The sequence below is a fragment of the Acinonyx jubatus genome, chromosome B2 (genome assembly GCF_027475565.1).
Source record: "Acinonyx jubatus isolate Ajub_Pintada_27869175 chromosome B2, VMU_Ajub_asm_v1.0, whole genome shotgun sequence".
NCBI lineage: Eukaryota > Metazoa > Chordata > Mammalia > Carnivora > Felidae > Acinonyx > Acinonyx jubatus.
In genome coordinates this window covers 106,521,503-106,549,233 of record NC_069385.1, presented here as the reverse complement: position 1 = coordinate 106,549,233, position 27,731 = coordinate 106,521,503, and the positions used below count along the sequence as shown (strand labels likewise).

Here is a 27,731-nt window from a genome sequence, read left to right as displayed (position 1 = left end):
ATCTTTCTCAGAAGTTCCTGAACAAATATCCTTTCACAATACTGGGTGGAACTTGGTCAAGAACCCACTCTGAAGTCAACCACAGCCGGAAGGACAGGATCAGACCCTTCATGATTCACTCCCTGGAACTGGGGTTGGAACCACGTCTACCTGAGTCCTATGAAGGTAGGGAGTAGGAAGGAGTGGGGAGGAAGGCCCCGGACCCAATCAGAGCTCTGCCTGAGGAAGCCAGGGGATGATCAGGAGGGAGGGACACCATCGACAGCATCAACTACACCTACTCTGAGCGACAGGCCACCTCTGATGGGAGTTCCCTGAGTTGGGTGTTACCTCCCTTCCAAGGTGAGGAGAGGCTATTCTGACAGAGCAGGAAAGACTCAGGAAACTGAATGCTCATAGAGGTCCCGTTGGGTGTTCATGCTGGCTTCAGGTAAAACTTACTAAAGACTCTGGGGACCCTAATCTAGAGTCAGTGATGTTCTAGGGGTAGAAATTAGGGCCACGAACCCTGACAGGGCTAGGTAACTGGCGGGGGGGGGGGGGAGCGGGGGGGACAAGAGAGAGTTTTGGGTGCAGGTGGACCAGTATTTTAAAGTACTCCTTAAATCATATCTGGATTGTCACTGTTTGCCTACCCCCAAGTGTGACCCTACAGATTGGCAACTGAAGTGAGAAACATGAAGAAACATCAGTGTATTTCTTGACCCTGCCCACGTTCTATAGAATAGAATCGAATTCATTCTTGCTAAAATAAAAATTGATTTTTGGATGACTGGGTCACAAACTTCTTGCTTTTCCTTCCCCTCTTCCTCTTTTTATTTGCTTTTGATTTTTAAGAATAATGAACATATTCTCTTTTATAATGGGAAAACAGAATAACCCTTATTTGGAAAAAACAAAGGGTATTTCACGCTTCTCATTTAGAACAGCATAGGAAATCCCCACCTCAAATAAGCAGTCTGAGGATCGCGTTTGTAGTATTTGAAAATAAACCAACTTTATTTGAATCGGCCAATACCAATCAAGACTGGAAAACAAATTTCTAACTGCTTCAGATTCATGAAGAAAACATTCAACAATATCTTCATTAAAAGGCAACTTATATTTATTAAGGCTTGAAAGCATGTCTTAGTACTTTATCACCACAGTTAAAGGTCTTGAGAAAATCAAGTGACCATCATTTGGAGTGTCTTTCTAAAATGAAATTTTGTCCTTCTATAAAAGCTAGGCATCTTTTGCTAAATTAGCTACACCCCAGCTTTCCAAATGGGAAAAACAGGAAATCAGGAAAGGAAGACAAATTCAAACGTCCGCCGGATATTATATATTTTAAGTAGAGGCATAATCGATAATATGAAATCTCTAACTATACATAAAATACCTTAGATAATTGGATCCTTAAAAGTATGGTTTTCCAAAAAAAAAAAAAAGATTGCTTTTAGCGAAACACAGATTAGCCCAAACCCTATAATGAGGCAATCTTCCATTTTATTTTTGGTTGGTAAGGGGAACATTGGATGTAATTCCTCAGGTAACATTAGACAAAATTATGCACACTTTGGATCATACCGAATGATGAAAGGAAAGCATCCTGAAACTAAGCTGCGAGAAGCATATTGGCAAAGGTCGAGGAACAGGCATTCATGAAGGGGGCACACATTCCTTGGTTTGAATGCTACAAAGCGCTGGATAGAAGACAATGGTCTTGTTTGCAGAAAGAGCTTCAAGCCCAAAGATGTTCAGCTCCAGATGTTCCACATGCATACTTCTTTCTCTAACGCTTACAATTCTTTTCAATGGCATATCAAAAACGACGAAGTGATCCCTTAGGAATCAATGAACTTAGTTTTACTAATGACTTAATACTGGTTCATCTTTCCAAGGAGAGAGACACTGGCATCTTGATTCACTCTGCTGTCAAAAAGGGTCCTGGCCACTGGCAATAGTGGTGAGTCAAATATACCTCCTGCTGCCTCTAAGCCAACTGATGTTTAGACACAGACCTCAATGGTTTCTCACCACGGAAAACTCTTACTAACACACCCTCCTGACTCTGTCCCTTTTTTAAATTCTATTTGCCTAAGCCTCCTGGGATTCTTAGCTCTGCAGGGTCCGTTCCAGGCATCATCCATTTTGCAACAATTCTAAGATGCTGGAGTCGTCTGCCTGCAGAGTGGCCAGAGGGCACAGATGTCGTGAAGAGCTTCCATTGTTTCATTTGATAAATGCTAGCATGTGCAGTTCAGGAAACTTCACTCTTGGTGAAGCCTTTTTTCTAATGAAAAGGCCAATGAAAGGCCAGCGGGGGATGTGAACACCAAAAACAGTGGCATTTCCTGGGAAGCTGAAACCGTCCGAGATTGTTTGACCAAATAAAAGTGTTTTTCACTTTTCACAGCCTGTGATTCTGAATTGTCAGGCATCTGAATTCCCTTATCAGGGGACAAAGACACACAATAGAAGGAACCATTATCCAGCCCATCTTATAAAGTTATTAAAATCATATCCAATACCTTCTCTCTGGGCCATCCTGAGAGGCAGCCCAGCCTGACAGATGGGTAAATTCTACATAGTTATTCTAAGTTGGGTTCTTCTTTCTGCCTCTGCCTCCCACCATGCTATCCCATAAAAATCAAATAAAACAGTGACACGGAAACCAAAGAAGAAAAATAAATCCCAAACAAAATAGGATCTCATCCCAAACCTTTTCAAATGCCAATGAAATGTTTTCTGAAGGATCAGTATTCATTCGAGACCAGTGACAAGGGTGACCTCCTCTTAAAACTATGGAGTCTACACTGCAAACCTTGAATACTTCCTGAGTTGGTTCTGGAGACACCTAAGGACCTCACCATATGGATGTTGGAAGATGATTTGCCATGTATATAACAAGGTTATGGCCAAGATTCTTTAGGGAGGCTGAAGAATCTGGAGGCAAATCTCTTTTGGAAAAAAATAATCAGAAGATAATATTATTGTTACTTAAAAATATTCTAATAAATCTGGTCATAAGACATTAAAGCTCTCAGTCAATAGTCGTATTATATAGTAATCTACTGTTGAAAGAAAAAAGATATTCCTGAATCAAGTACTCAGAAGTGCTTTCCATCTATAACTCTGCCCCCTGTGTTAAATGGTTATAAGTGATCACGTAACTGCCCCCCCAAACTCGTGCCTTAATATTTATGTAAAACTAAGTCAGCCACAGAAGGAATATCTAGAAACAACCATGTTGATTTGGTTTGGCTTGTTTTTAAAGACTCGCCAACGCTGAATTCTGACAATCAAATCAGTCATTAGTATCCGACAACTCATGTGGGGAGCCATCCTCCCCAGGTGGCCTGTTTTCTCTGTCGCGCTGGCCATGCTAACACCTACCTGCTTCAAGAACAGCACCACTGTGGGTCTCTGGAAAGTAAACTGCCTCTTAGGTCATCATGCCTGTGTTGGTCAACTCAGGGAGGGGTTTCTGGGGACAACAGGATTTACACTAATTCAAAGTCCCCTGGGATCATTCAAGACTTCATCTCCCAAGAGACCAGTCTGGGGCTTTACTGTAGAGTAAAAGGGGCCATTTCCTCAGCATTCTCCTTTTTAAACATGTCTCGGGACTAAGTTCCCGGGGAGTCCCAGGGAAGGTTCCTTTAGGGGTGGAAATGAATCGACTCCTCCTGCCCTTGCAAAGCTCTCAGGCTAATAAAATGTCCTACTGAGAAATTTCCTCTTCCTCAGTGGGCTAAGGGGGCCCCTGTTTCCTCCCCAATGCTCAGATCTGTGTGCCACCTTTGTTCTCCAGAGCTCCCTGGAGGCAGGTGGGTCTGGGGCCTGCCGGGTTGAAGATGCACGGATGTCTTCACGGAAAGGCCCCATGCTGTCCTGCCACCCTTCCTGAGCAACGAGCCAGGTCCCAAGGCTTTCTAGCACTTGGAAGCCTCATCCTGTGGCAGGTGGCTTTTCTCATAGGGTGTTCACCAGGATAGGGGGCCGATGGTTAGCTCATTTTCCTGAGTTTCCTCTGCCCGGGTCCCCAGGCTCAAGCCAGGTGAGCTTTGAAGGAGGTGACACTCAAGGAGAATGACCAAGGAGAGAAATACCAACTAAAAAATATCCTTTTTCATCTGGCAGGTGAGTCAGATGGCAGGAAAATTAGCCCAGATGGGGCACCTATTTTTCTTCAAGTTCAAACCACATGGTTTCCCAGTCAGAAAGGCCCATGGACTTTCTTCCTAAGGTGTTCCATGACCATGCAACCTCCCAAATGGACCCATCACCCGATGGAGGCTGCAGCCGACTCAGCCAGGAGCGCCCAGCTAGCAGACCCAAGACCCGCATCCAGGAGCAACTTGAAGGACCTGGAAAGTCATGTTTGGCCAATTCTTGGTTTTTTTGTTATAGGGTTCGCAGTGATATATAACATCAGCAGTTCAAGACTTAGGGAGATCACAGAAGACCTATCTGAAAGATTGCCAGGGAACATGGAGCCTCATGAAGAACTTCTTCACCCAACCGCCCCCCCCCCCATCTGCTTTCTCCAAGACTGAAATTCACTCATGGATCAAACGTAATCTCCACCAAAACAACTACCCCTAAAGCAAGCAAAATCCATGGCTGGTAGACCCCGTGGTCCTTTTGGCATTGACGCTCCTCCTCTGGCCCTTCCCAGTCACTCTGCTTTGCAACTGCATGCCAACTTCCCTTCCTCGAAAGGCCTGGACAGTGTAAAAACAGAGGCTGGTGTCAGCCAGATACACGAGGGCATCGCAATGCCCTCAGCACGGCGGCAAGCGGAGACTACACCTGAAGTGGTTTTCCAATCTGGTCTTCAGCGCCCAGTGGGACGGCAGGTGTCAAGACGCTGTGAGGGACTGCAGGTGTGTCCGTCACGGGCCCAATCCCCAGCCTGCCTGTCCTCCGTTCACTCTCTCCATCTCCCCCAAACGCAGCGGATCTGTTTCTACTAAGAACTACGATGGCATCTGTCCTTGGCCGTGGAGTTCCCAACAAAGAGGAGGGCGGAAGAGGGCACAGTGTCGCACGTTTTCCTAATGCAGCTGAGGAGAGGTTCTGATATTGGCGGAGGGGGCAGTGACGGTCCCTTACGTGGGTTCTCCAACACTGACCCCAGATGCACGGAACCCAGTCTCGGCCCAAAGGTTGAGAGCTTGACTATTTCTATCATTTCTGCTTGCAGATTCCTGCACGATCAGATGGGGTCGGCGCTGACCTTCCTAAGAGACAGCAGGCCGGGATTCCATGAGGCCAGCAAGAGGCGGCCGGCTACAAAAAGGGGTGTCCCCGAGGCAACGCGGAAGAGGAGTGTGTGAGGCCGGAGTCCTTTGGGAGAAGCGGAGTCCTTCTGCTGGAGCGGTGGGGCAAGGTGGCCGAGCTCAGGACCGGCTGAGGCGCTTGGCAACATCCGCGTAGGCCGACTCGATCTCCTTGTCTGCCGCACAGGTGTTGGTGAACTCATCCCGAGCATAGGCGTTCTTGAGGTACCGCCACAGGCCTGTCATCTCAGCCGGGAAATCGTAGTTGCGGTATTTCTTGGCCACAATCTACAACACAGGCGACAGGACAGAGATGGCGTGAGCGGGCAAAGCAAATCACTGAGGAGTTAAGCGGCGTGACCTACCATGTGGGCTGGGAGGAAACCCAGCAGGCATCACAGGGGGCCATCAGCAAAGTGTCTGTGACACAAGCTGGCAAGCGCTGCCTCCTTGTCATCTTATCTAAGCTTATTTATTTCTTAAGTAAATACAATTTGCCCTTTGACCTCGCCATTCTGCTTCTAGCGATGTTTCCTTAGGAAACAATCATGTACGTATACCAAGATTCAGCTACCCGTGTATGATCATGGAACTAAGTAAAAAAAAAGAATGCAACAGTAAAAAAAAATGGTATAGAACACAAATGTCCGCCAATATCTAAATGGAGAAATACATCATCATATGTAAATACAGGGCCATTCCGGACAGCCATTAAAAATGATGCTGCAGGGGCGCCTGAGTGGCTCAATCGGTTAAGCATCCGACTTTGGCTCAGGTCATAATCTCACAGTCCACGAGTTCAAGCCCCACGATGGGCTCTGTGCTGACAGCTCAGAGCTTGGAGCCTGCTTCAGATTCTGTGTCTCCCTCTCGCTCTGCCCCTCCCCCACTTGTACCGCCCTCTCTCAAAAATAAAGATTAAAATTTTTTTTTTGAAAATAAAGTGCAGTATAAAATAAAATTTTTAAGAAATGCAGTATCATGCATTTGGAGAAATGTGTGTGATTACTTAGAAGTACAGGTACCAAAATGTGATCAGTGGTTAAGTCTGACTGATCAAGTTATAAACTGTTTCCTGTTACCTGCTCTGTTTTACATAAGCACCCGTATTTTTAGGAGAGAATAAAAAGCATAAGGAGTGTAAGTTAGATGTGGGAATGGATAGGCAGGTTCTCGAATGAACAGATCTTGAGCGGGAGTGAACGAATGGTGATTTTTATTCTGTCCGGAGTCTGCCACACGTGGGGGCCGTGGATGGGCGTTCTGGGAAAGCGGAGTTCGTGCTGAAATGGTCGCACAGTGGTTAAAGCATGGGCTCTTGATCCCAGCTGAACGCATCTGCAATTTTTACTCCACTACTTAATAGCTGTGTGGCCTTGGACTACTTACTTAGCCTCTCTGAGCCCCAATTTCTTTATCTCTCAAAGGAAGATAATAATAGAACCTATCCTGGAATAACAAATTAGTTAACACACACGAAACGTTTAGAGGGGTACCTGGCTCATACTGAGTGCTCGAGAAACATCACCTCCTCTTCTAATACATTGAGACCCACTGTTGCCCATTTGCATGTGTTCACAGATAAGGATAAGGTGGTCTTCGCTGAGGGTGACCTGTGTAGTTACACGGGGCCTCGAACTCAGAGAGGCCTGTTCTTGGTTTAATGCTCTGCTGTCACCATCTGGAAATTCTGAGTACTTTTTTTTTTAACAGGGCCCCCTTTATTGTCACTGTACATTGGGGTCCACACATTAGCTGTTCTTGCCTCGAGCCCTCGGGGGGCTAGGGTGGGAACAATAAAGAGTAGCCTCTCTCCTAAGGCACTGACTTCTGACTCCTTTCCTTGCTTTCTTTTTAGAGAGGTCGTCAGACTGCTGACCCTGGGATCCTCCCACTCAGAAAACCTCCCCCCCGCCCCCCCCATGGCCACCCCAGTTCAGCTACTCTGGACTTTCACCTTCATGTTGATGCCCATGATGTTCAGGGTCCCCTAGAGAGCTGTGCTGAGTGAGGGCAACGATGAGGGAGGGCAGAAAAAGCCCAGCCTCATCAATTTGACCACATTCCCAAGGAGCACGCATCTCCCCCTCTCTATTCTTCAGTTTGGAACATCTGTTACATACTAAGCTCTGTTCTATTCTGAATTGCAATTACTGTTTTCATATCCTCTCTCTCTTCTCTAGCTTGTGAGCAGTAGGAGGACAGGAACCACAACTTCTTCATTTCTGTACTGCCTGATAATCTCAATGACACGGTTTATGAGCACAGCGACACTAGCAAATACTTATCTACTCTGCACCCTCTGCAAGCTACTTTAAGTCTCTAAATAACTTTATAAGGAAGAGTGTATTATACTCCCATTTTTACAGATGTGGAAAGTAAGGCAAAAGGAAGTTAAATAAGTAAAGGTTCCATAAACAGTTGTATGGAATCTTTACTATCCTCAGTTATCCCAAATCAGAGTGCATCTTCTAGAGTCAAACGTAAGACACGTACTTTTAAAGACCAGAGATCCTCAGCAATGAACAAACTGAAGCCACAAGAGATTCAATGGCTTACACAACATTACACAGGAAATGAATTAATTCGGCCAACATCTACTGAGTAATCACTAATATTTATTCCGGTCCTTGCTTTTCTTTTTTTTTTTTTTTTTTTATTTGAGGGTAGTTGACGTGCAATGTTACATTAGTTTCAGGTGTAAAACGCTGTGATTCAGCCAAGTTTCTATGCTGTGCTGTGCACAGCAACAGTGTAGCTCCTATCTGTCACCACAGGACACTATCAGTATCACTATGTTCCTTAGGCCGTGCCTTTTAGTCCTGTGACAGTCCTTCCCTCCTAATCTGCGGTCCTCTCCACGGGGCTACCGAGCCCTGTGCAAATGATGCAGGAACCGCTACACTCAGAATCCCTCATGTGCCAGTTATTCAGCTACAGCTGCTGATCTCCAAACCACCCTTGTGCTTGTTTCTTCCAGCCGCTGGGGCAGGGACTCTGCAAATCACATCTCTGCTTTGCCAGTGACTCCCTGTGAGGCTCTGTCACGAGGGGGCGCTAGAGAGAAAGCCTGCAAGGCTGGAGGAGGGAGAAGAGACGTCCCTTCCCTTCCTAGGCATTCTGTTCCTCTCAGTCCCCTTTGCTCCCGCAGTGGCAACTGACTCCTGTTTTCTTGTTTTGCCTACACTAGCGGAACCCGTGCATCACCCCGTCTGAGAGAGGCCAGCGCACGACAGTGACCCCTCTGGACTGTCCTCTTAACTCCGCCTCCAGTGCTGGCTCAGCAGCGCCCCACCCCAGAGGTCCGAGGTTCAGCTCTGCAGGGGCCCCTCATCTAAGTTTCCAAGTTTAGATAATTCTGACCTCTTCCGTTTACCTCTGCTGCCCTGGGGGTTGTAGCTGCCTCATCCTGGTGAAATGTCATGGTACACTTTGCCTTCCTAGATCTTCAGTACTTAGTGCTTCTTCCTATTAAATTCTTTTGGTGGGGCGCCTGGGCGGCTCAGTCGGTTGAGCAACCGACTCTTGATTTTAGCTCTGGGCAAGATGCCAGGATTGTGGGATCGAGCCCCGCATCGAGCTCCATGCTGAGCGTAGATCCTCTGAGCGTAGATCAGGCTGAGCTTAAGATCCTCTCTCTCTCTCTCTTTTTCTCTCTCTGCCCCTCTCCCCAGCTCATCTCTCTCTCTCTCTCTAAAATGAAAAAAAAAAATTAAATTCTCTTGGCTAAGATAACTGGTCTGGTGTGGTCACTGGAGAAGCCATCCCCACGATGTTGTGTCCGGCTCAGGTGTGGCTAAAAAAGCAAAGGGGATGGAATCTGAGTCCTCTGGGCAGAGCACCGGCCATAAGCCAATGCCGGGTCCAACAGACACTGCCCGTTCACCTTGGCCTTCCCTTGTTCACCGCAGGGTGAGGGCCCTTGGGTTTGCCCAAGAGCCTTTGAGAAGAAGCTGTCCCTGCCCCAGCAAGAGCAAGTCCCTGCAGGATCCGCGGGTCGCATGCTGACCGACAGAGCGGCCTCAAGTCCCTCCGTGCTGGGATCTGTTTTCATTTTTAAAGGATACGACGTGAGATTTAAAACAGCAGAAAAGCAATTTATGGACATAGACTTGTGTTCATGCCTCCCTTCCTGTTTGCTTCAGGGGCTGAAGCAGGTCACTGTGCTAGGCAGGGGTCCCAGTGGCCCCGAGAGAAGGCCCGCCATGCCCCTCCCTGCCCGGATCTGCACGCCCTGAGCCTTGGCCACGGAACCGGCTGTTTCCTCGCATGTCGGTTTGACTTGAGGAGCCAAGGACTAGAAGGGAGCCAGACAGCACGAGTTCAAACCAGGCACTCGGGCGGGATGAAGATGAACCTGAACGAGAGCCAGGCAAGAGAGAGAGAGGGAGGGAGAACGCACGCTCAAGAGAGCAGGCGGGGATGCGCACACAGAGCTCTGACGTTCACAGGAACTTCCACGCTCCTGCTCTGAATTTGCTCTTTCATATGAAAACAGTTAGCTCCCACAGCCCAGATTAGGTTTTGGCATCAGAAGCCAAACTTGACTTGGCTCCCCCTTCACTCTTTCTTCATGTCGGGGGTTTGCCAGGTCTCTGGGATCTGATAAGCTGGATCAGCAGAAATATGAGGAGACAGAAGGCGAGGCCCAGCCTTGTCCCCTCCAAGGCCGCCATCCCCCCTCCCTGCCCCGCCCGGATCCCCAGCTTCTCCAAGGACACAGGCGTCGCATCATCGTTTAGGACTGGGGAGGCACTGGAGGAGTCAAAGGATGAAGCACGGGGCCTGGGAGATCCACTTGTTTACCTTATTTGACAAGAGATTCTTCAAGACAGAAGAAAAGAGCGAAAGAAGAGAGAGAAAGAGGCAAGAAGGAATATACTTCCTATCTCTTCATTGGGGCATGAGAAAAAAGAATTCCAAAGAGATTAAATGACTGGCCCCAGCTCATCCTGTCAGGACTAGCATGGGGGTCTCACGCCTTTCTGAATGGGGGTCCTTTCGTTACACCACTCTGACGCAGTGTGGCTGACCTGGAATCACACCATCCCTAAGGGTGCCACTTGCTCCTTGGGAAAAGAGAATAAAAGACGTTTCCAGGGCTGTGGTGGCGCATGCAGTAATTAACAACTTCAAAGACGTGTAAACTTGGGTGGACTTATAAGTAACCGTTGGCCTGGCCCCGAAACCCAAAGTGCCTTCATATTCATAGGCTGCATTTTCCCAGCCTATCGGTAACGGCATGCATGATTCCCACCCAGTCTCCAGCTCTGACCAAGTCCCATGGCCCTTACCCAGCTAAGATCGCAATTCAAGCTGGTTGTGCTCTGATTGGAGGGAGGCCCGCGTTTCCAGCTGTGGAAACTAACTGATAAATGATTCTTTTTACGAAGGGTAGAAGGAAAGTGGGTATGATAAAGTCACAAGCTAAGTGATGAAATGGCCAATCAGTGAGTATTTATGAAAGGGCCACCATGAACCCGCCCACCATCATGCTTGGAGAAGCCACTATCCCCACAGAGCTGACTGCCTGAGACGTACGATAGGAGTACATATGAGAGTAGACGACGGTCTAGCTGCACGATCCCACTGTGTGTTTCTCTAGGCTGGTGAGGGCCGGGAAAGGAGGTAAGAAGAAGCATCAGTTTAGAGAGAGAATGTTGGGGCACACTACTATTGTCTTCAAATGAGATGAAAGAGCAGTCCCGTTCCATGCTATTCCAGAATACAAAGGGTGGCCTGGAGGCTGATGGGGCTCAATACAAGGATGTTTTAATAATCAACGCTGTCCAAAGGGATAGGGCTGACTCGTTAGGCAGGGGACTCTTCATCATCAGAAAGGTGCAGTAACAGCTGCATGGAAGCCTGTCACAGACACACAGAAAGTGGTCCCGTTTGGGGTGGGAGATGGTTTGGGATGACCTTGGAATTCCCTTCTTTCCAACTCTCGGATCCTCCGATTCTTATAGGACAGGATTACACGGGGTGATGAAGTTGACCAGTGAGTGCAACCATGACAAGAAAATGATGTCACTTCTTACAGCCTCCGGCTCTTCAACTGATAGATGAGGAGGATGCTATATGCCTGCCCTAGGGAGTTACTGAAGGGAATGAGAAGGCTCGCACATGAAGCAACTTCAGAGAGATGTGGGGGTGTGGCCAGTGAGAACCCAGGAGGCAGAGACAAGGAAGAAGTGCCCTCACTCACTCTCTCTCTCATACATGAAATGACAATGAGCTACTATGTATTGAGCCTTTACAATATGCCAGGCACTGTCACACCGTATTTACTCTCCCAGCCAAGAAGTAAGAATGAGAATAAGGAGGAAGTAATATATGCCTGTTTTACTGACACTCAGAGAGTCTATACAGCCACCAGGCAGTGGAAGCTGACTCTGGGTTCCTATTCGTGTGACTTCAGAGCCCAGGCTCTGGACCGGCCATGTGGCACTGTCCTTGACTCATCCACACAAGTGACCGGGCCTATGGCGGACCTGGATACAGTGAGCCACCTGCAGATAAAGCGGTCTTTACCTTGACCACATGGAGTTTGGGCAACAGATTGCAGTCGGCCAGGGTCAGCTCGTCCCCGTCTAGGAATTTGCGCCGGGACCTCTTGTCTTCATCCCCGCAAGTGTTGGCGTCGATCTCCTCTGGAAGAGGGGTATTCAGGTAGTCATCCAGTTTCTTCAGTGCCTTGGTCAGGCCTTTCTCAAGGGCTAGCATGAAACAGCAAAAGAAGTATCTTTAGCGGACCTTCCTGCCACTGGCAACAACTGCAGGGACTTCGGAGTAAAGGGGCTCATCCCGAATCCTGTCCCCCTCATCACACGGCCAGCTCCCCACACACTACAGAATACCTGGCAGTCACCAATCCAATGCAGAGGAAGAGGACTAAGTGGTCTGAAAAAGCAAACTCTTTTTTTATTAAAAAAAAAAAGCTTTTGAATATTTATTTATTTTTGAGAGAGATTAGCACAAGTGGAGGAGGGGCAGAGAGAGAGAGGGGGAGACAGGATCCAAAACTGGCTCCGTGCTGACAGCACTGAGCCTGATGCAGGGCTCGATTGAACTCATGACCCATGAGATCACGACCTGAGCCAAAGTCGGACACCCCACGGACTGAGCTACCCAGGTGCCCCAGAAAAAGCAAACTTGAACCAAGCAATGTATACTAGCTAATCGTTTGTGGAAAAAACATAAATATAGAAATACAACCATTAGGATATACATCCGAGTTTTTAGAGTTCTTATCTCCAGTAGATATAATGATGACAGTTAATTTTCATTTTCTATTTTGCTTCTCTATATTTTGCCAGTATTCCACAATCAACCCACATAATAATTTTGTAGAAAGGGCTCCTGACTAAGTAAATAACAACTGCGTAAAATCCCTAGGACAGAGATATGCACCAGACTTTGCAGAAGCATTAACCATGGAAGCACTGACGAACCCAACCTGAGAAGGGAAGGCGACAAGGTTTGCAGGAAGACCTGACATAGGAAAGTAAACCACCTGTTTGGTGTTGCCCCTAGAGGACCAATGCATACCAGAAAGCCATACTTCAGTTTAATCTAGAGAAGGTTGTTCTAAAAATCAGGGATGTCCAAAATGGAAGGGCCAGTGTACCAGAAATGCCCAGTCACAGCTGCGTGGAAACCTGTCACGGACACAGCTCAAAGAATGAACGTCCAAAGGAAGATCATGTGGTGGATGACGTTTGCAGTCTTGTCCCAGTAATTTCTTGCCGAGTAATTCATTTAGCCACAAGAGCAGAACAAAATATTCAAAAGAACAGCCGGATGGGGCGCCTGGGTGGCTCAGTCGGTTAAGCGGCCGACTTCGGCTCAGGTCATGATCTCGCGGTCCGTGAGTTCGAGCCCCGCGTCGGGCTCTGTGCTGACAGCTCAGAGCCTGGAGCCTGTTTCAGATTCTGTGTCTCCCTCTCTCTGACCCTCCCCTGTTCATGCTCTGTCCCTCCCTGTCTCAAAAATAAATAAAATGTTAAAAAAAAATAAAAAAACAAAAAACAAAAAACAAAAGAACAGCCAGAAGTCACTATCACTCAGAACCATTCCATCCAGAACTTCATAGTCTATTCCAGGCACAGAACACTGGCCACCTGAACTCAGAGGACAGAAGCGGACAGAGGTCGGGTCACCAGCCAGTCTTGATGCTAATTCTAGCAGATGAAAGGGGGATGCTCCCTCTGGAGGAAGAGCCCAGAGGACTGTACTCTTATTTACTTTTTCCCAAATGTGCCTTCTGTTAGCCACTCCTCCCTCAACCCAAGTTTGTCTTTTCATAGAAGGCCTTTGTTTGAGACAATGAAATGACACCAGCCCAAGATAAATCAATTGAACGCTTACTGGAATGTTGAAAACAGGCTGGAGGTTGGACGTGGTTTCTCAATACTTCCTTCTCCCTGGTGTGGCATTTGAACTTGTACTTCATCATCTGCTTTGTGTTTCCAGTTTGGGAGAATAGTGAGCAGGGCTGGGAAAAATGCTTGTATTCCCTTTAGTAATTGTCTAGACTAGGATGGGACTGCAAGCCTATTCAAGGGCAGGAGCAGAGGGTGGGTACCAAACAATAGTTATTATGCTCCCCACCCCCACCAAAGCACTTGTGATCTATATTGGGTTTGTCTGCTCCCTTAAATCCCTCCCTCCCTTTCAGTTATGGAGATTCTGACAAAATCTTGATGATAATGGAGATAGGAAAAGTCAAATAGAGGAGTGCTTGTTGAAGTCTGACCAATGGATAGCAATGCAAGGGAAAGAGACATATGATGGGAAATGAAACACTGCTGATTGTACTTCTAAAATGCCCGCTGGAGACCGTAGCAGGCCACTGCAGAAGTCTGTGCCCAAATTGCCCAGTGTGGGAACTATAATGACATTTGCAAAAGCCGCCTAGCGCAGCAACAGGAGCTCCCTGGGAGGGCGGTTCTGGATAAGTATCAACTATCTCTCAACGAGCTCTTGAGGTGGAAGAATAAAGTCCGGCAGTGGGCGTGGCTGTTGTCCTATCCTGTAACTGACACGTATGTAACATACCAAGTGGGCGTGTTCTGAGGATGTCCTCGGAGCTTAAGTTTCATTCTGGAGTTTGTGTAATTTTGATCAGGAATGTGAAGGGGGTGGGGGAGTTGGTGTTAACCGTGGTAGAAAGGAGACCAGGCAGCAGGGAAGGGGCCACGTGATCTGGAGCTAACCCTGTGTTTAAATTTTGACCCTCCCCAGGGTGTATTTACTGCGACGTTGCTGAGGTGAAAGCTTCGGTTCCCTTAATCACATGGGCCCCTTCCAAGGCCTTGAGCTCGATTTTTTTTAATTCCTTATTTGTACTTATTCCATTGGCTTCAGACCCCGCAAGTGTTGGGAACGTCCCTGATCCTGGAACTTACCAAGAAGTGGGACCTTGGGCAAGTTCCTCAACTTCACTGAGGTTCCGTTTTCTCATGTCAACTGTGAGAGGAAGATCGCTAATCTTCGTAAGGCCGGGGCGAGGACTAGTTCAGATTATGCAGGGAAAAGTGCCTCAGACTACGCCTGCCCCATGCTGGGACAGCAGTTAATGACTGCAATACCAAATATGGCAGCCATCTGCGCTCTGTCCCTGACCCCACACTCGCCGCCAGTACTTTCCTCAAAAATCCAAGGTGCGGCAGACCGTGAGAGATTCTCAGAAGCTCCAGTTCTGAGGCCCGGTCCTTGGAGGAGAGAATCAACAGCCCCGAGCCTTGCTTCTCTTCCCGATTTAACATACGGCCACAGCCAGTCCCTTACACTCCCCTGGGACCCTTCTTGGTGACGAGCTGTGTGAGGGGCACGGCCAGAGGGAAACAGACGCAACATGTCTGTGCTAACGCACTGCCCTTATTATCGAATACCAGATGCCAGCACCAAGAACTTCTCTGCCAGTCCTTTTCCCTCCTACCTGCCAACTTATTCCTCTGACCCTGGCTCAATCTGGCATCCATAGAATTTAATTATCTCTTTCGGCTGACGGTACCCAGGTCATGAAAGCACAGGCATTCACCTTTCTGGTAATAGCGCAGGGGACGTAAGAGAAACCAGAGTGACAAGTAGACGGTAATCCTTCAGTGTTCACATTTGGAACCCTCCCTGCCAAAGACTTCCTCTGAGCAGCAGGATGGGGCAACCCTCAGACCACAGCAAGTAAGCCTGAGGCCAGGGGACCCTGAGACCCAGGACCAACCACGTCCCAGGCACTTGACGGGTACCCAGTCCTTTAACTGCTTTCTGCCCTCTCCACCCGCCCTTCCTGTAAAGATTTATTCTGTACCACACACAAATGTGCTGGGTAAAATATGTGATGAGGAAGCAAGGGGAATAGTTCATAAATATTCTCAGCCATATGCAAACAATCTCAAATTTATTTTTCTCCTTTTTAAGGAGGAAAAAAAAATCCACCCATTCCATGATCACTTCCAGATTCATTGAGGTTGATATTACATAAGAACCAATATTGTTTTCTCGTCGTAGAGAAATAATGACTTGGAAACGGCAATTTGAGCTAAGAAAATAATATACTCTTACCAGGGCATGGAGGCTGAATGAGGACTAGGGAGCCAAGACTCTAGCTCAGCCTCCAGCAAGCTCTTGCAAGCACGGCTCAACCCTGCGTTGCTGGCACGCCTTGTGCAGCGGGGGTATCAGCAAGCAGCCACGCAGACTCTTTGGGGCTCAGAACTCACTTAGAGCGGAACAGATGTCAAAGGTGGTCTTTGAAAGGACAGGAGCAGCTCTGTGGGCCCAGGTTCCTGTACCCTCACCTCCTAACGCGTGTTTTCTCTCTGGCATGTGAACTTGCAGAGAGGGAAGAAGCAGGGGACCACCTCCGATCACCAGCTGCAGCCTGGATGGGCGTCTCTTCCACTCTCCCATGGAGAAGAAGATCATGGCTACTGGGAGCTGGCCCCAGGCCAAGGGACCCTCTATCTATCCCGCGGCGCCTCGTTCATGGCTCTGATCCAGCATCGGCAAGAAATACACTAGCTGAATTTCTGAAGTAGACTGGGGATGTTTATGCGACCTATCATCTAAGTACACAATGAAGCTATTGAGATGGGCATTATTATTCATACCCATTTAGCAGATAAAAAAAAGCGAGTCCTAGACTTTCCCCAGGCACACACATGTGTACAAGCAAACTGTTCCCAGGATACGTACTGAAATTGCACCTTGTTTGCTTTTTCACTGCTGTTGCCTTCCTTACAAGGCCCAACCTCTGGGTAATGGGAAAACAACAACTTTAATTTAGTCCACTCTGGATTACAACACAGTCCAATGTAATAAATGGTCTCTCAAAAAGAATTCTCAGTCTCTTTGACATGAGAATGCTCAGTCTTACAGAAAGTCTCCATCACCTATGCTCTCCTCCCTGAGTAAATGAGGGTGAGAGGATTCCTGTGACCTCATGGCCTTGGGGAGAGAGGGGTCCTGGGATCTAGTGGGTGGAAGGCTTTAGGAAGCTACCACAGGTCCCGCGTTTCTGCTCAGTTACTGTGTCCTCAGCAAACCTCCACTCCCTTCCAGAGTAAGGCTGGGGATGTTGAGCCTTGGCTGGTGGTCACAGGTAGGCTGTTGGGCTCCCTCCAAAGCCCTGGAAGACTACCTGAGCAAAGTGTCATGTGGTTTCCCAGATACAACTCTAGGCCCCTGGCCCTTCTACCTCTCTCTCCTCCTTCATCCCCAAATCCCCTGGGCCAGGAGGGGGAAGGCTTTCCTGTACGTTTTCTTAGGTCAAATAGTCTAACAACCACAGACTACTTCTCTAGGAGTCAAGTCCTCTAGATACGGTTCTTGATGTGCTAAATCTGAGAGATAAAGGAATTGAGAACATTCGGAGATAACAGCTTGGCTTGTGAGGCCACTATCTTGACGGAAATGTTAGTTTGAATCAGCAGCTAAATAGTGAATCCTTTTTTTTTTCTTCCTTAGAATTCCTTCTGTAGAATTCTTCTCTCTCACGGGGCCAGTGGATCCTCAGGACAGATTAGAATCAAGAGTGTGGCTACTCCCTCACGTCCTACCTTCAGCTCCTTTGATAAAATATCTGTGTTCTTCTATTAACGGCTTGACTTCCACTGGAGTTCTTGGTACTGTTAATGGCCATCAGTGGATCCAGAAGGAGTTACTATCTCTGAGAAGCGAGCCTACCAGGACCCTTCCCGTCATTTCTCAGCAACAGATACTAACTTTGTCTGCACTCAGGGCCAATGCTGTCACATTGTCTGTGTGACAGCAGAACATCTGGGTGAAAAGACAGAAAGTCATTTGGGTTTTGCCTATGAAGAAAGAAATATCTAGATATTGGGAAATACCTGGAGGACCAAATCAAGTTGTTTCTCTTCATCTCTTTCGAGATCATGTCGATATAACAACAACGACGACAAAGCATAGCTGTGGCTTGAGGGAGGCCACAAAGGAGGTTTCTCTGGCCATCACATATTCTTGGAGAGAAAACACAAAGATGGCCACACTTTGTTGACATTTGATAGTTTTAAACCTGAATGATAATGTGATGGGAACCCCCCAAAATCAAATGGTAACAATGTCATATCATCTCTCCCTCGCCCTTCTGGAGGAAGAAGCCTTTCTTTAGAAACAGTGAGGTCATATGGCTTTAGACAAGATGTCCAGGGCCAACGATCCAAGCAAGAGGAGGAGGCTGGGGCAGCAGTAAGGCTCAGGAGAGTTACCGTGGTGGGAAAAAAGGAGGTGCAGGTAGGGTGGGCAGGAACATAAATGCTCATAAAGAGGACTTGTTTAAGGAGGGACAAGGATGCTCTAAGGTGGAGAGGGGTAGTTAGGACATTTGGCTTTGGGCTGGGCAGTGTAGTTCCCTCCCCCGCAAGAAACCTTCCATAAAGATCTATATTCATCTTTCAAGTTTAAGGAATTGGAAGTCATAGAGCTTTTCTGTGTTGTCCAAGTCCTTAAAGACAGAAAATGTAGCCCTGTTATAGTTGGGTTACATGAAGTACGAATGGGCACATGAAGGCAAAATTATAAGCAGGTGGAAACCGAGGTTCACACCCTCTGATCCACAGCGACCCATCTAGAACACATAGCCGGTAAGTGGTAGTGGGTCCCCATGGTCCTTCTGTCTCTCAAAGTATCATCTTCACCTGGTCCGTCGACCACAGGGTCAAAAAAAGGCAGCAGGGTCGTAGAAGATGGGAACGGAAGTTTGTTTCAGGCTTGGTGAGCCCTACTCTCCTGTGTCTGGGTCCCCTGGGTATGTTAACACATCACAGGTATCAACAGGGAAGGGACAGAGAGGGGCTGGTGGCCCTGTACTGTGCTTCCCTGAAATGTCTGCACATCCACTCTGTTCTTCAAGAGATCTGAGTTTGAATCCTGCACTGATTATGGTTATTCACAAGTTGCTGTTAAAGCATCTTCTACAGACTCTGGTGCATAAAGGGACTTAACAAAAATCAGGCTACAGGGATGTGTCACACTTACTTGGTCTGATAATTTGGAGAATTCATGTCCACCTTTGGCATGAGACCAACACTAGACTTGGCCTCATAGCCAGAGAGGAGGATGTTGTCAAATTGGCTCTAGCTGTGAAAGACCCAGGGGCTCCCCTGTGGGAAGCAATTCCCAGGCCTCCATTTCTAGGCACTGGTGAAAACAGGAAAGGTGGAAAGACAAACAGTGGTTTATGAGAAAGCAAAACGCAATGGCAACTTCAACAGATTCCCTACTGTTCACTCTTGCAATGTCAGCTGAGCTTAAGAGGAGTCTAGCTCATGCGGCCATGGGTATTATTTGTTTGTTCTAGAAAAGACTTCAGCCTTGAATGGGAGGGTGAATTAAATGACAAACTCCCATGGTTCTTTCCAGTAAGTGGTCAGTAAACGATTCTCTAGTCCCAAGGCAGGATTCAGGTCTTACCATAAGGTGGACTGGGGTATAGGACACTATAGGATGCCCCTTACCCACCTTGGTGGAAAGATTCACCAAGCAAATGGGTTTATAGATTTCTTTGATGTATTTTGAAGGTAGTAAGGGATTTTTCCTTGAAGGAGAGAATATCCTCTGTACGATTTCTTCCCCAAGCCCTAGAGGGGATCATGGTGAAGAATCATCTTTTTTATACAGTTCCGCAAATCAACCCAATATTTGCCCCCCATGTTTAGAAGTATGACTCACGACAACAAATGAACTGTGTGTGTGTGTGTGTGTGTGTGTGTGTGTGTGTGTGTTTCAAGGCATGGCTTTGGCAATTAGCTAGCTGTGTTTAAAAAGCCAGAATGGTTGGGGCGCCTGGGTGGCGCAGTCAGTTGAGCAATTGACTTCAGCTCAGGTCATGATCTCATGGCTCGTGAGTTCGAGCCCCACGTCGGGCTCTGTGCAGACAGCTCAGAGCTTGGAGCCTGCTTTGGATTCTGTGTCTCCCTCTCTCTCTGCCCCTCACCTGCTCACACTCTGTCTCTCTCAAAAATAAATACATATTAAAAAAAAAAACCCAGCATGGTAAAGAATTTAGGACTTTTTGGCATGCCTTTCATAAGATATTGTTTTTACGTAAGAAGGGAGGTATGCATAATATAGACACTTCCAGCTTCACATAATTTTCTAAATCTAAAAGCCACAGTACATTTGAAAAGAAAGATGATCACTTATGTCTTCAAATTTAAGTTTCCTTTTGTGTACATAGTCTGTACCCTGCAGGCTCCCCCCAGTGATAACTTATCAACGGGAAGAGAAAGAGAGACAGAGAAAGACTGGGGCCAGTGGAAAGAGGAAGCTTCAGAAACTCCCGGGGAGGGTGCGAGCTGGCTGCAACAACCCAGAGAGAATGTGGTCCCCGTTGGAGCCCTGCCCAGGCTTCAGCCACGGGGCGGTGGCGACCCCTCCTGGCCTGTCCTTAAGCAGCGGAAACTGCATCTTCCACAGCGAACACGTATAACATGCATGTGTGTTTTCTATTAGGCTTTCCAGAAACTCATAAATGGTTGTAAAAACCATTGTGCTAATAGAAAGAACGACATAAATGCTGACTGAAGCTATTAATGCTGGTTGTAGTTTATGTAGCAGACTGAATCAGTCTGAAAACTGTTAGATTTTTATGGCTACTTTGTAACAGGTTATTTTTAACTATCAGGCCATAGATTAGGCTCAGCCCTCATGTTCGAACATCGAACATCGTGAATGAACGAGTCAAGGGAGACGCTTTCTCGGTCCAGCGTTGGGACCTAGTCATGTTCTTTCTCAACGCTCCCTGCAAACGCTCAGGCTGAAGTGACTTAGCCACATTTAGTTCATCCTCCAATGCCCACATCTTTTGTAGAAGAGCCATTGACAAATTTAAGAATCGTCACGCAGCCACCACAGCTCTAAATTTAAATAATTACTGGTTTCTGTCATTCTGTCACTATCCTGTCTGGAAACTCTCCCCCAGCCGCCCATTCTTTCAGTTGTTAATACGTCACTCTCCAGCGCCCTCTGTGGGTGGGCCAGGTTTGGTGTCCCTCGCCTCTCGCGGATGTTGAGTCACGACTCCCCAAGTAAAGCTGGGGGTTGTGTAGTATATTTGGAAAACCCACACGGTAGTTGTTCCGTGGTTTATGAACCGATTTGATCACCGTTTCCTAAATGACCTACCTACTCTTGTTTGAAAACTCAGCACCACGTGCATGTTAAATAATGAATTGTTTCAATGTCTCATGTATACAAGTCAGGTGCACAACTGCGGGACCAGCGGCCTGTGTGGGGATCCACGCTCGGCCATTTACTAACTTGGGTGGGCTGCTTCACCTCTTGTGCCTCAGTTTCCTCCTCTGCAAAACAGAGATCATAACAAGGGACACCTTGTTAGGATTGCCATGGGGGATGCCTGGAGGAGACTTAGAACTACCTTCGTCTCTCGGCGTGTGGTTCTTATGGGCAAGGCGTGACGCTGCTGATGTGTAAGAAACAAAGCATACAAAAAAGCTGGTGAGTTCTTAGAATTGCAAGAAAAAAACCCTGCTTGGTAAACATTGTGCTTGACTTGTCCTCCACCCTGAGGAAGCCACCCCAGATGATTTACGCAGTCTTTTGTTGAGTTTTCAGCTGGCCCTTTCACTCTGACTCTGCTGTCGTAACCACAGTCCCACCAGAGTGAGCCTTGTTCCTGACAGTCATGCAACGGGGCAACCTTAGAGGGTAAGTTCAGCAGGGGTTGGGGGCGAGTGATATTTTGCAGAATTCCCCAGATATACCACAGTAATACCCACCCTCCCCGCCCTTGCTCAGAGGAGTCCTCTGGGTGCCCCCACTTGCCCCCTCACGGCTTACAATCTGCGGGGAGAAGCTTTAGTTGCAAGACTTTAACTTGCATCTTCTAAAGTTTGAGGTAAGAGTGTTGCAGATTAAGTATGCAACTTTACATTTCTGTTTCTTAAAATCTACGTGGGGTAATGATTCAGATTTGGTTAACCCCAACGGAGAATTTGAAATACTAGTTTTTGTTTGTTTGTTTGTTTTTGGCATGGCCAGATCAGATATTTTCACGGTAGTTTTGTGTGTGTGTGTGTTTTAAATCCCCTTCTGTTGAAAATGAATTGTATGGAGAAATTCACTCTCACCTTCCTGGTACCTAAAAGAACCCAGATTTCTTCGTAGTCACGTGCCCAGTCAAAAATACTTATGTTCCCAGACTTTTACTAGAGAAGGCCAAATGACCAAGTTATGACCAATGAGATCAAGGTGGAAATTTATGGATGGGCTTCTGGGCGAGAAAAGACCGACACAGCTGCCCTTGCCTGGAACTCGGACGTAATGTCTGGAAGTGGAGTACCTATATTGTGACATGAGAATGACAGTCACACATTAACGGTAGAGAATCAGTGCTCCAAGGATCTAGATCGATGACTTCTATGAGCAGCTACAACTGCCTGGACCTCTCTACTCTCTGGCCTTCTTGTTATGTGAGAAAAGCAAACTCTGATTAAGAAGTAAACATTTAGAAAGAGTGCTTTAGAGCAGGGCATGGCACATAGTAAAATGCTATGTAGGTTTTTGCTAAGTAAAATAAAATAAATATTTGCTTTGGTGTCTGTAATCAGGTTTCTATTATATGTGGCCAAGCACTGCCCTTGCCAATTCATGTAGATATCGTCAATATTTCTTTATTACATTATTATTCTAGCACCTTGTGCAGTGCCTGGTACTGAATAAGTGTTTGTTGAAAGAATGAGCTATTCAGTAGGGTCTGAGGAAAGGTGAGGGCCCCTAAAATGTAACTCTATATGTGTCTATATGCTTATGCAACTGCTTTATCTCGTTAGAGGGCCTACAATGGTTCCCTTTTTTTGTGTAATGGTAGCCCTCGGTCTCTCGGGGATGGATGAAGGGATTTCACTTGTTTGGCCTGGCATGCCCTCCTGGGGGTGCATCAGAGCCAAATGCGGACAGGTCCCCACCAACCTGCCCCTCTCTGCCCGGTGACACAGGGAGGACTGAGGCCAGGGCCAGGCGTAGACAAAGTGTTGAGTAAAACCTGTCTTTGAGGTCCCCAAAACAGAAACAAAACGTGGGTCAGATTGTTCTTATTGATTGGTTTTAAATGCGGTTCTTCCCCCCCACCCCCCACTATAAGGCTGCATTTAACATAACAAAGGTGATACGAGCATTGTGTATTTTCAGCTCAGAGAGAGTTCTGGTCATAGGACAGAATCAACCAAGCAGACGCTGGGAAGTTTCAAAAGTAGCCACGAGAATGGAGGGCAGGGGATATGGGACAGGCTTACAGGTAAAGCTGGAACAGGAAGCAGATGGAGGAAATGGCCGTGACATTGATGAGGCAGGGTAGACCCTTTTATCGAACGTCTCTTGGGTACCCGAGCAGACAGCACAGGTGCCTCTTGAAGTGTCTGGGAGATGATGCGTTCATTCAGCTCACAAACGTTGGCTGTGGGCCAGATGCTGAGCTGGGCTCTCGAGACAGTAACTAGTGAGACGCACACAGCACGTGTCCTCATGGAGACTGCTGGTCAGAACCCTGCTTCCCAAAGCTCCCTCCTGGACCATCAACACTGAATCATCTGGGAGCCCTCAGGCCTCACCCCAGACCCACTGTGTCATTATCAGTATTTTACCAAAACCCCAGGGGATTCAAACGTGCATTCAAGTTAAAAATGACCTGAATAACATGGCAAACAAACACTGGGCACATAAGTCCTAAATGTGTCTCTTTAGCTCATGGGGCTACTCAGGCAAAACTCACGCATGGGCTTGAGGGGGTGTGGGGTGCCCTCCGGAAAGAGCTCTAGAGCAGATTTTTACAGAAAGTTAGGAGTTTTAAAGTCAAAGTTCTGTGTGGCAACCTTCCGCCCCCCCCCTCAACGAATTATCTAAATAACTGATAAATTCAGAATACCAGACTGCATTTATAACCCCTTGGCTTCAGTTCCCATGCTTCAGCATCACTTAGTCTGCAGCAAAAGAGTTTCTTTTCTTTTTTTTTTTTTAATTTTTTTTTTTAACGTTTATTTATTTTTGAGACAGAGAGAGACAGAGCATGAACGGGGGAGGGGCAGAGAGAGAGGGAGACACAGAATCGGAAACAGGCTCCAGGCTCTGAGCCATCAGCCCAGAGCCCGACGCGGGGCTCGAACTCACGGACCACGAGATCGTGACCTGAGCTGAAGTCGGACGCTTAACCGACTGAGCCACCCAGGCGCCCCGCAAAAGAGTTTCAAAGCTGAGAAATGCCTGGTTTGTCCCGTGACCATCATGGCTCCCTCATGTCTCTGGAACAAATTTTCCACACCCCAACTTTTCCTGTGTGAAACGGAGAGAACGTTGTCCATCCTGCCTGGACGAGATAGTGACCAATTTGGCAAGGAGAGTTTATGATTGAGGTGTTTGAAGTTTGCAAGAGAAAGTTTAATACGCCACCTGGATTTCACATCTTGTCATTCCCCAAAATCGGGAAACCCAGTCTAGATGTTAATTTCCCCAGAGCCATTCTCCAACAAGAGTCAACAGAGGAGAGAGAATTTCCCCTCAGAGCTACGTTCTAATGACGGAGGAGAGGTTATGAGTACAGACATTGCATAACCAACTAGAGTACTCCTGAGCCGCTCCTGGGTGGCTCAGTCGGTTGAGCGTCGGCCTCGGCTCAGGTCATGATCTCACGGTTTGTGGGTTCAAGCCCCGCGTCGGGCTCTGTGCTGTCGGCTCGGAGCCTGGAGCCTGCTTCGGATTCTGTGTCTCCCTCTCTCTCTGCCCCTTCCCCGCTCATGATCTGTCTCTCTCTGTGTCTCGAACACACACAATGAAGTGTGTACACACTTACGCACACACTGCCGCACTTCTGAGGCCTACACACCGTTATGCTTAACAGTACAGCTGTTAGACCCGTGTCCAGTCTTCTCACTAACACAACTTCGCATGCAAGCACATTTTTCAGATTAACGGATACACGTCCTGTTTATTTAAGGAAGTATGTAAAGGCCTCTGCTAGTACCTGGAAATATCAGAACACACAAGAGCCGTCTGTGTGTGTGTCCGTGTGTGTGTGGAGAGAGAGAAACGTATTTAGCTCCCCCGTATAAACTGCACAAAGACAAGAGGTGTCGGTTGCACAGGATGAGGTAACGGTAGCCAGAGGTGAAAGAGCATTTAACTCGCGTTCAAATTAGTCATTTAATGTTCCTTTATTCCCCAGGCCTTGATCTGAGGCCAGGCCAGGCCAGGCGAACTCGTTCTGGTCAGACGGCGGGAAATTCCACCACATGGAATGGTGTTGGTGGTCTCCACTCCCCTCCACTCCGGCCGGGGAGCCCACACAGCGAACACGGGCTCCTTGCACTAATGAATGCGCCCACCCACACAGGACCTGCCCCCCCCCAACCCGGCCCCTGCCCCCCTCCCCCGCCCCCTCCCCGAGAGGGCCCCGTCCACATGCAACCCCACCGCCAACCGCCTTCCAGAAATTCGTTTCAGAAGCAAAATTTGCTAAATTATAAATGGCTAGCATCTGCCTCAATAATGAACCAAATCAAAGACCCTCTGGAGGAATCCTCTGGGCAACTTCTGGGAGGTGCCAGAAGGAACTACTCATGCCTTCCCCTCCCTCTCGCTCTAAGCCTCAAGGACCCCACCGCCTGTGAGGGGGCACATCTATGCAGGACGTGCCAAGCCTCGGACGTGGGTCCCACTGAGCCTAGGTTATTTGTTTTTCCTTGTTAAGAATGCTAATCAAAGCAAAACTTTAACCCAACAAACAAACAAACAAAATATCCTGAGTTGGCTACTTGCACGCAGGGGTGGCCAAGGAAGGCAGCCTGAAGGGTTCCTTTATGACCAGAGGCGTTTTTGAAATGAGACAGCAATGGCTGCTTTACGAGGAAGTGGCAAGACAGTCACCTCGTTATCCTCACCGCTGTGGTGGTCTGGGGACCACCCAGGAGCCTCCACCATGATAACAGCCTGGGCTGAGGTCTTCTTCCAGGGAACCAGTTGTCCCGAGTTGGGACATAGCTACCTTTCTCCAAAGAATAGGTCGGTGTTTCTGACAGAACAGACATGGAACCCCACTGGCTTCCTCGTTCTCAGTGGACTAATTAGAACTCACATTCCTGCCTTCTTCCCATTGCCTTAGCTCTCCCCTCAGAGCATGACATTGAATGAGAGGAGGGGCCGTGCCCATCCCCTTGGAAAGACTGGGCCCACCGGGATATGGGGCTGAGGGTTGGGAGGGAGGAAGAGGAGGGGGAAATAATCACCTTGTGATTGAAGTGGCTTGGAATAATAAATACACACGCTCTTTTAAACATGGCTCACCACATCCTGGGGAATCTAGAGAAACGTTCCACATCACCTCCCCAACCCTCACTCCCAAGAGTAGTTGGCTTTCAGGACGCTTTGGGAGAAAGCACAGGGCCTTTGATAAGAGGCTTGTTAGTTCTGGGCTAACAGTCCTCCCAGACCGCTTTGAATCCTTTCAAATATTTTCCCATTTTAGGTCAAGGAGGTTCGTAACGGTAAACACCGAAGGTGGCGGAAGGGGAAGAGAGAAGGGAGAAAGATGCGACCAGGACAGTAAGTTACCAGGTAACCAACGACCTCTCTGGAGGATCCATTGGGTCTGGTGGACATGCCCTGCTCTGGGTGTAAGGGAAGATGGCTTTGAATCCCCAAGGGAGATTCTTGGGGCCTCGTCTTGAACCCCCAGTTTGGGCATAACTGTGTTCTATGCAGAGGATGCTTGAAAATCCTTAGGCTAAAAAGGATTAGCCCTCTCTGGCGCTGATTCCTCCAACCGCCAGAAGAGGGCAGCACATGCTTCTACATCACAGCGAAAGCCGGGCTACCCAATCCAGACAGTGGACACGAGGGAATTTGGGAGAGGATTTGTGAAATTAGCAGCAGCGGTCGTGGCAGCTTTAGCTATCGTATATTGGTGCCCATGGTGTGCTGGGAACTGCCCTAAGGGCTTTAATGCATTAATTCATTCAATTAACAAGACCACGCTACAAGAAAGAACACTATTATAATCTCCCCACTATAGACGAGGAGGCTGAGAAGTATAGAAGTTAAGAGAATTGGCTACTGTAATCTGAGACTACCTGAGACAGAGGTCAACAAAGTATAGTCCAGGGGCCAAATTCAGCCCACTGGGTGTTTTTGCACTGCCCTCAAGCTAAGGATGGTTTTCACATTTGGGGATGGTTGGAAAAATTCAAAAGAAGAATAACGCTTCATGACCCCTGCAAATGACGAGAAATTCAAGGTCAGTGTCCGTAGGCAAAGCTGTACTGGAACACAGCCACACTCACTTGCTTACGTGTTGTCTGTGGCCGCTTTCTCACTCCAAAGGCGAAGCTGAGCAGTTGTGACAGCCCACAGTGTTGGAAAAATCTGCAGAATTTATCATCTGACCCTTTCCAGAAAACGTGTGCTGAACCCTAACCCAAGGGGTAAGTGCTACCTGTTTCCAGCCACCACGGACACGTTCCCGGACGTGGAGTTAGGACAGCTAGCCTAGAGGGATCCGGAAGTAATGCTGACCTCAGGTCATTTTCTTTCCACCAGCATTTCTGGGAATAGCCTACGTACCACATTTCATTTTTTCACACCTGACATCTCTGAAGTCATACTGCTTCTTACAATCACAATGTTAAGCATATTGTTTCTCACAGGTAGTTAAAATAGTAAGGTCTTATCCTAGATGACACCTTAGATGAGGCAGCTCCCACCTCAAAAGTCCGGCCGCTTTTTGTACCTTTCCATGGATGGGATGCTCACTTCTTTTGCTGGGAGCCCTTTCTACAATTTTAATGGCAAGTTTCTTAATATCGGGGTGGCGCTTGTGAGCCTCAATTTCCATGTATCAAATGGAGATGGTCTAAGGGAGTGACGGGTATATGTTAGGAAGCAGGTACTTGGCCACTGGGATGGGAAGGCGCGTGCACAGTGGCTACAGGACGA

General features: G+C 47.7%; 1 protein-coding gene across 4 annotated transcripts in view; it reads right to left on the bottom strand.

Moving 5' to 3' along the window:
• Positions 1 to 2,303: 2,303 nt before the first annotated feature.
• CLIC5 (chloride intracellular channel 5) overlaps positions 2,304 to 27,731 on the bottom strand; it is a 159,802-nt gene continuing 134,374 nt past the window's right edge. For all 4 annotated transcript variants that reach the window (XM_053222720.1, XM_053222721.1, XM_053222722.1 and 1 more), the window contains 2 exons: positions 11,802 to 11,986; positions 2,304 to 5,555 (listed from right to left, as the gene is read on the bottom strand). In XM_053222720.1, the coding sequence (XP_053078695.1) occupies positions 5,388 to 5,555; positions 11,802 to 11,986 (353 nt within the window). In that variant the 3' untranslated portion in view covers positions 2,304 to 5,387. The remainder of the gene's footprint in view (positions 5,556 to 11,801; positions 11,987 to 27,731) is intronic.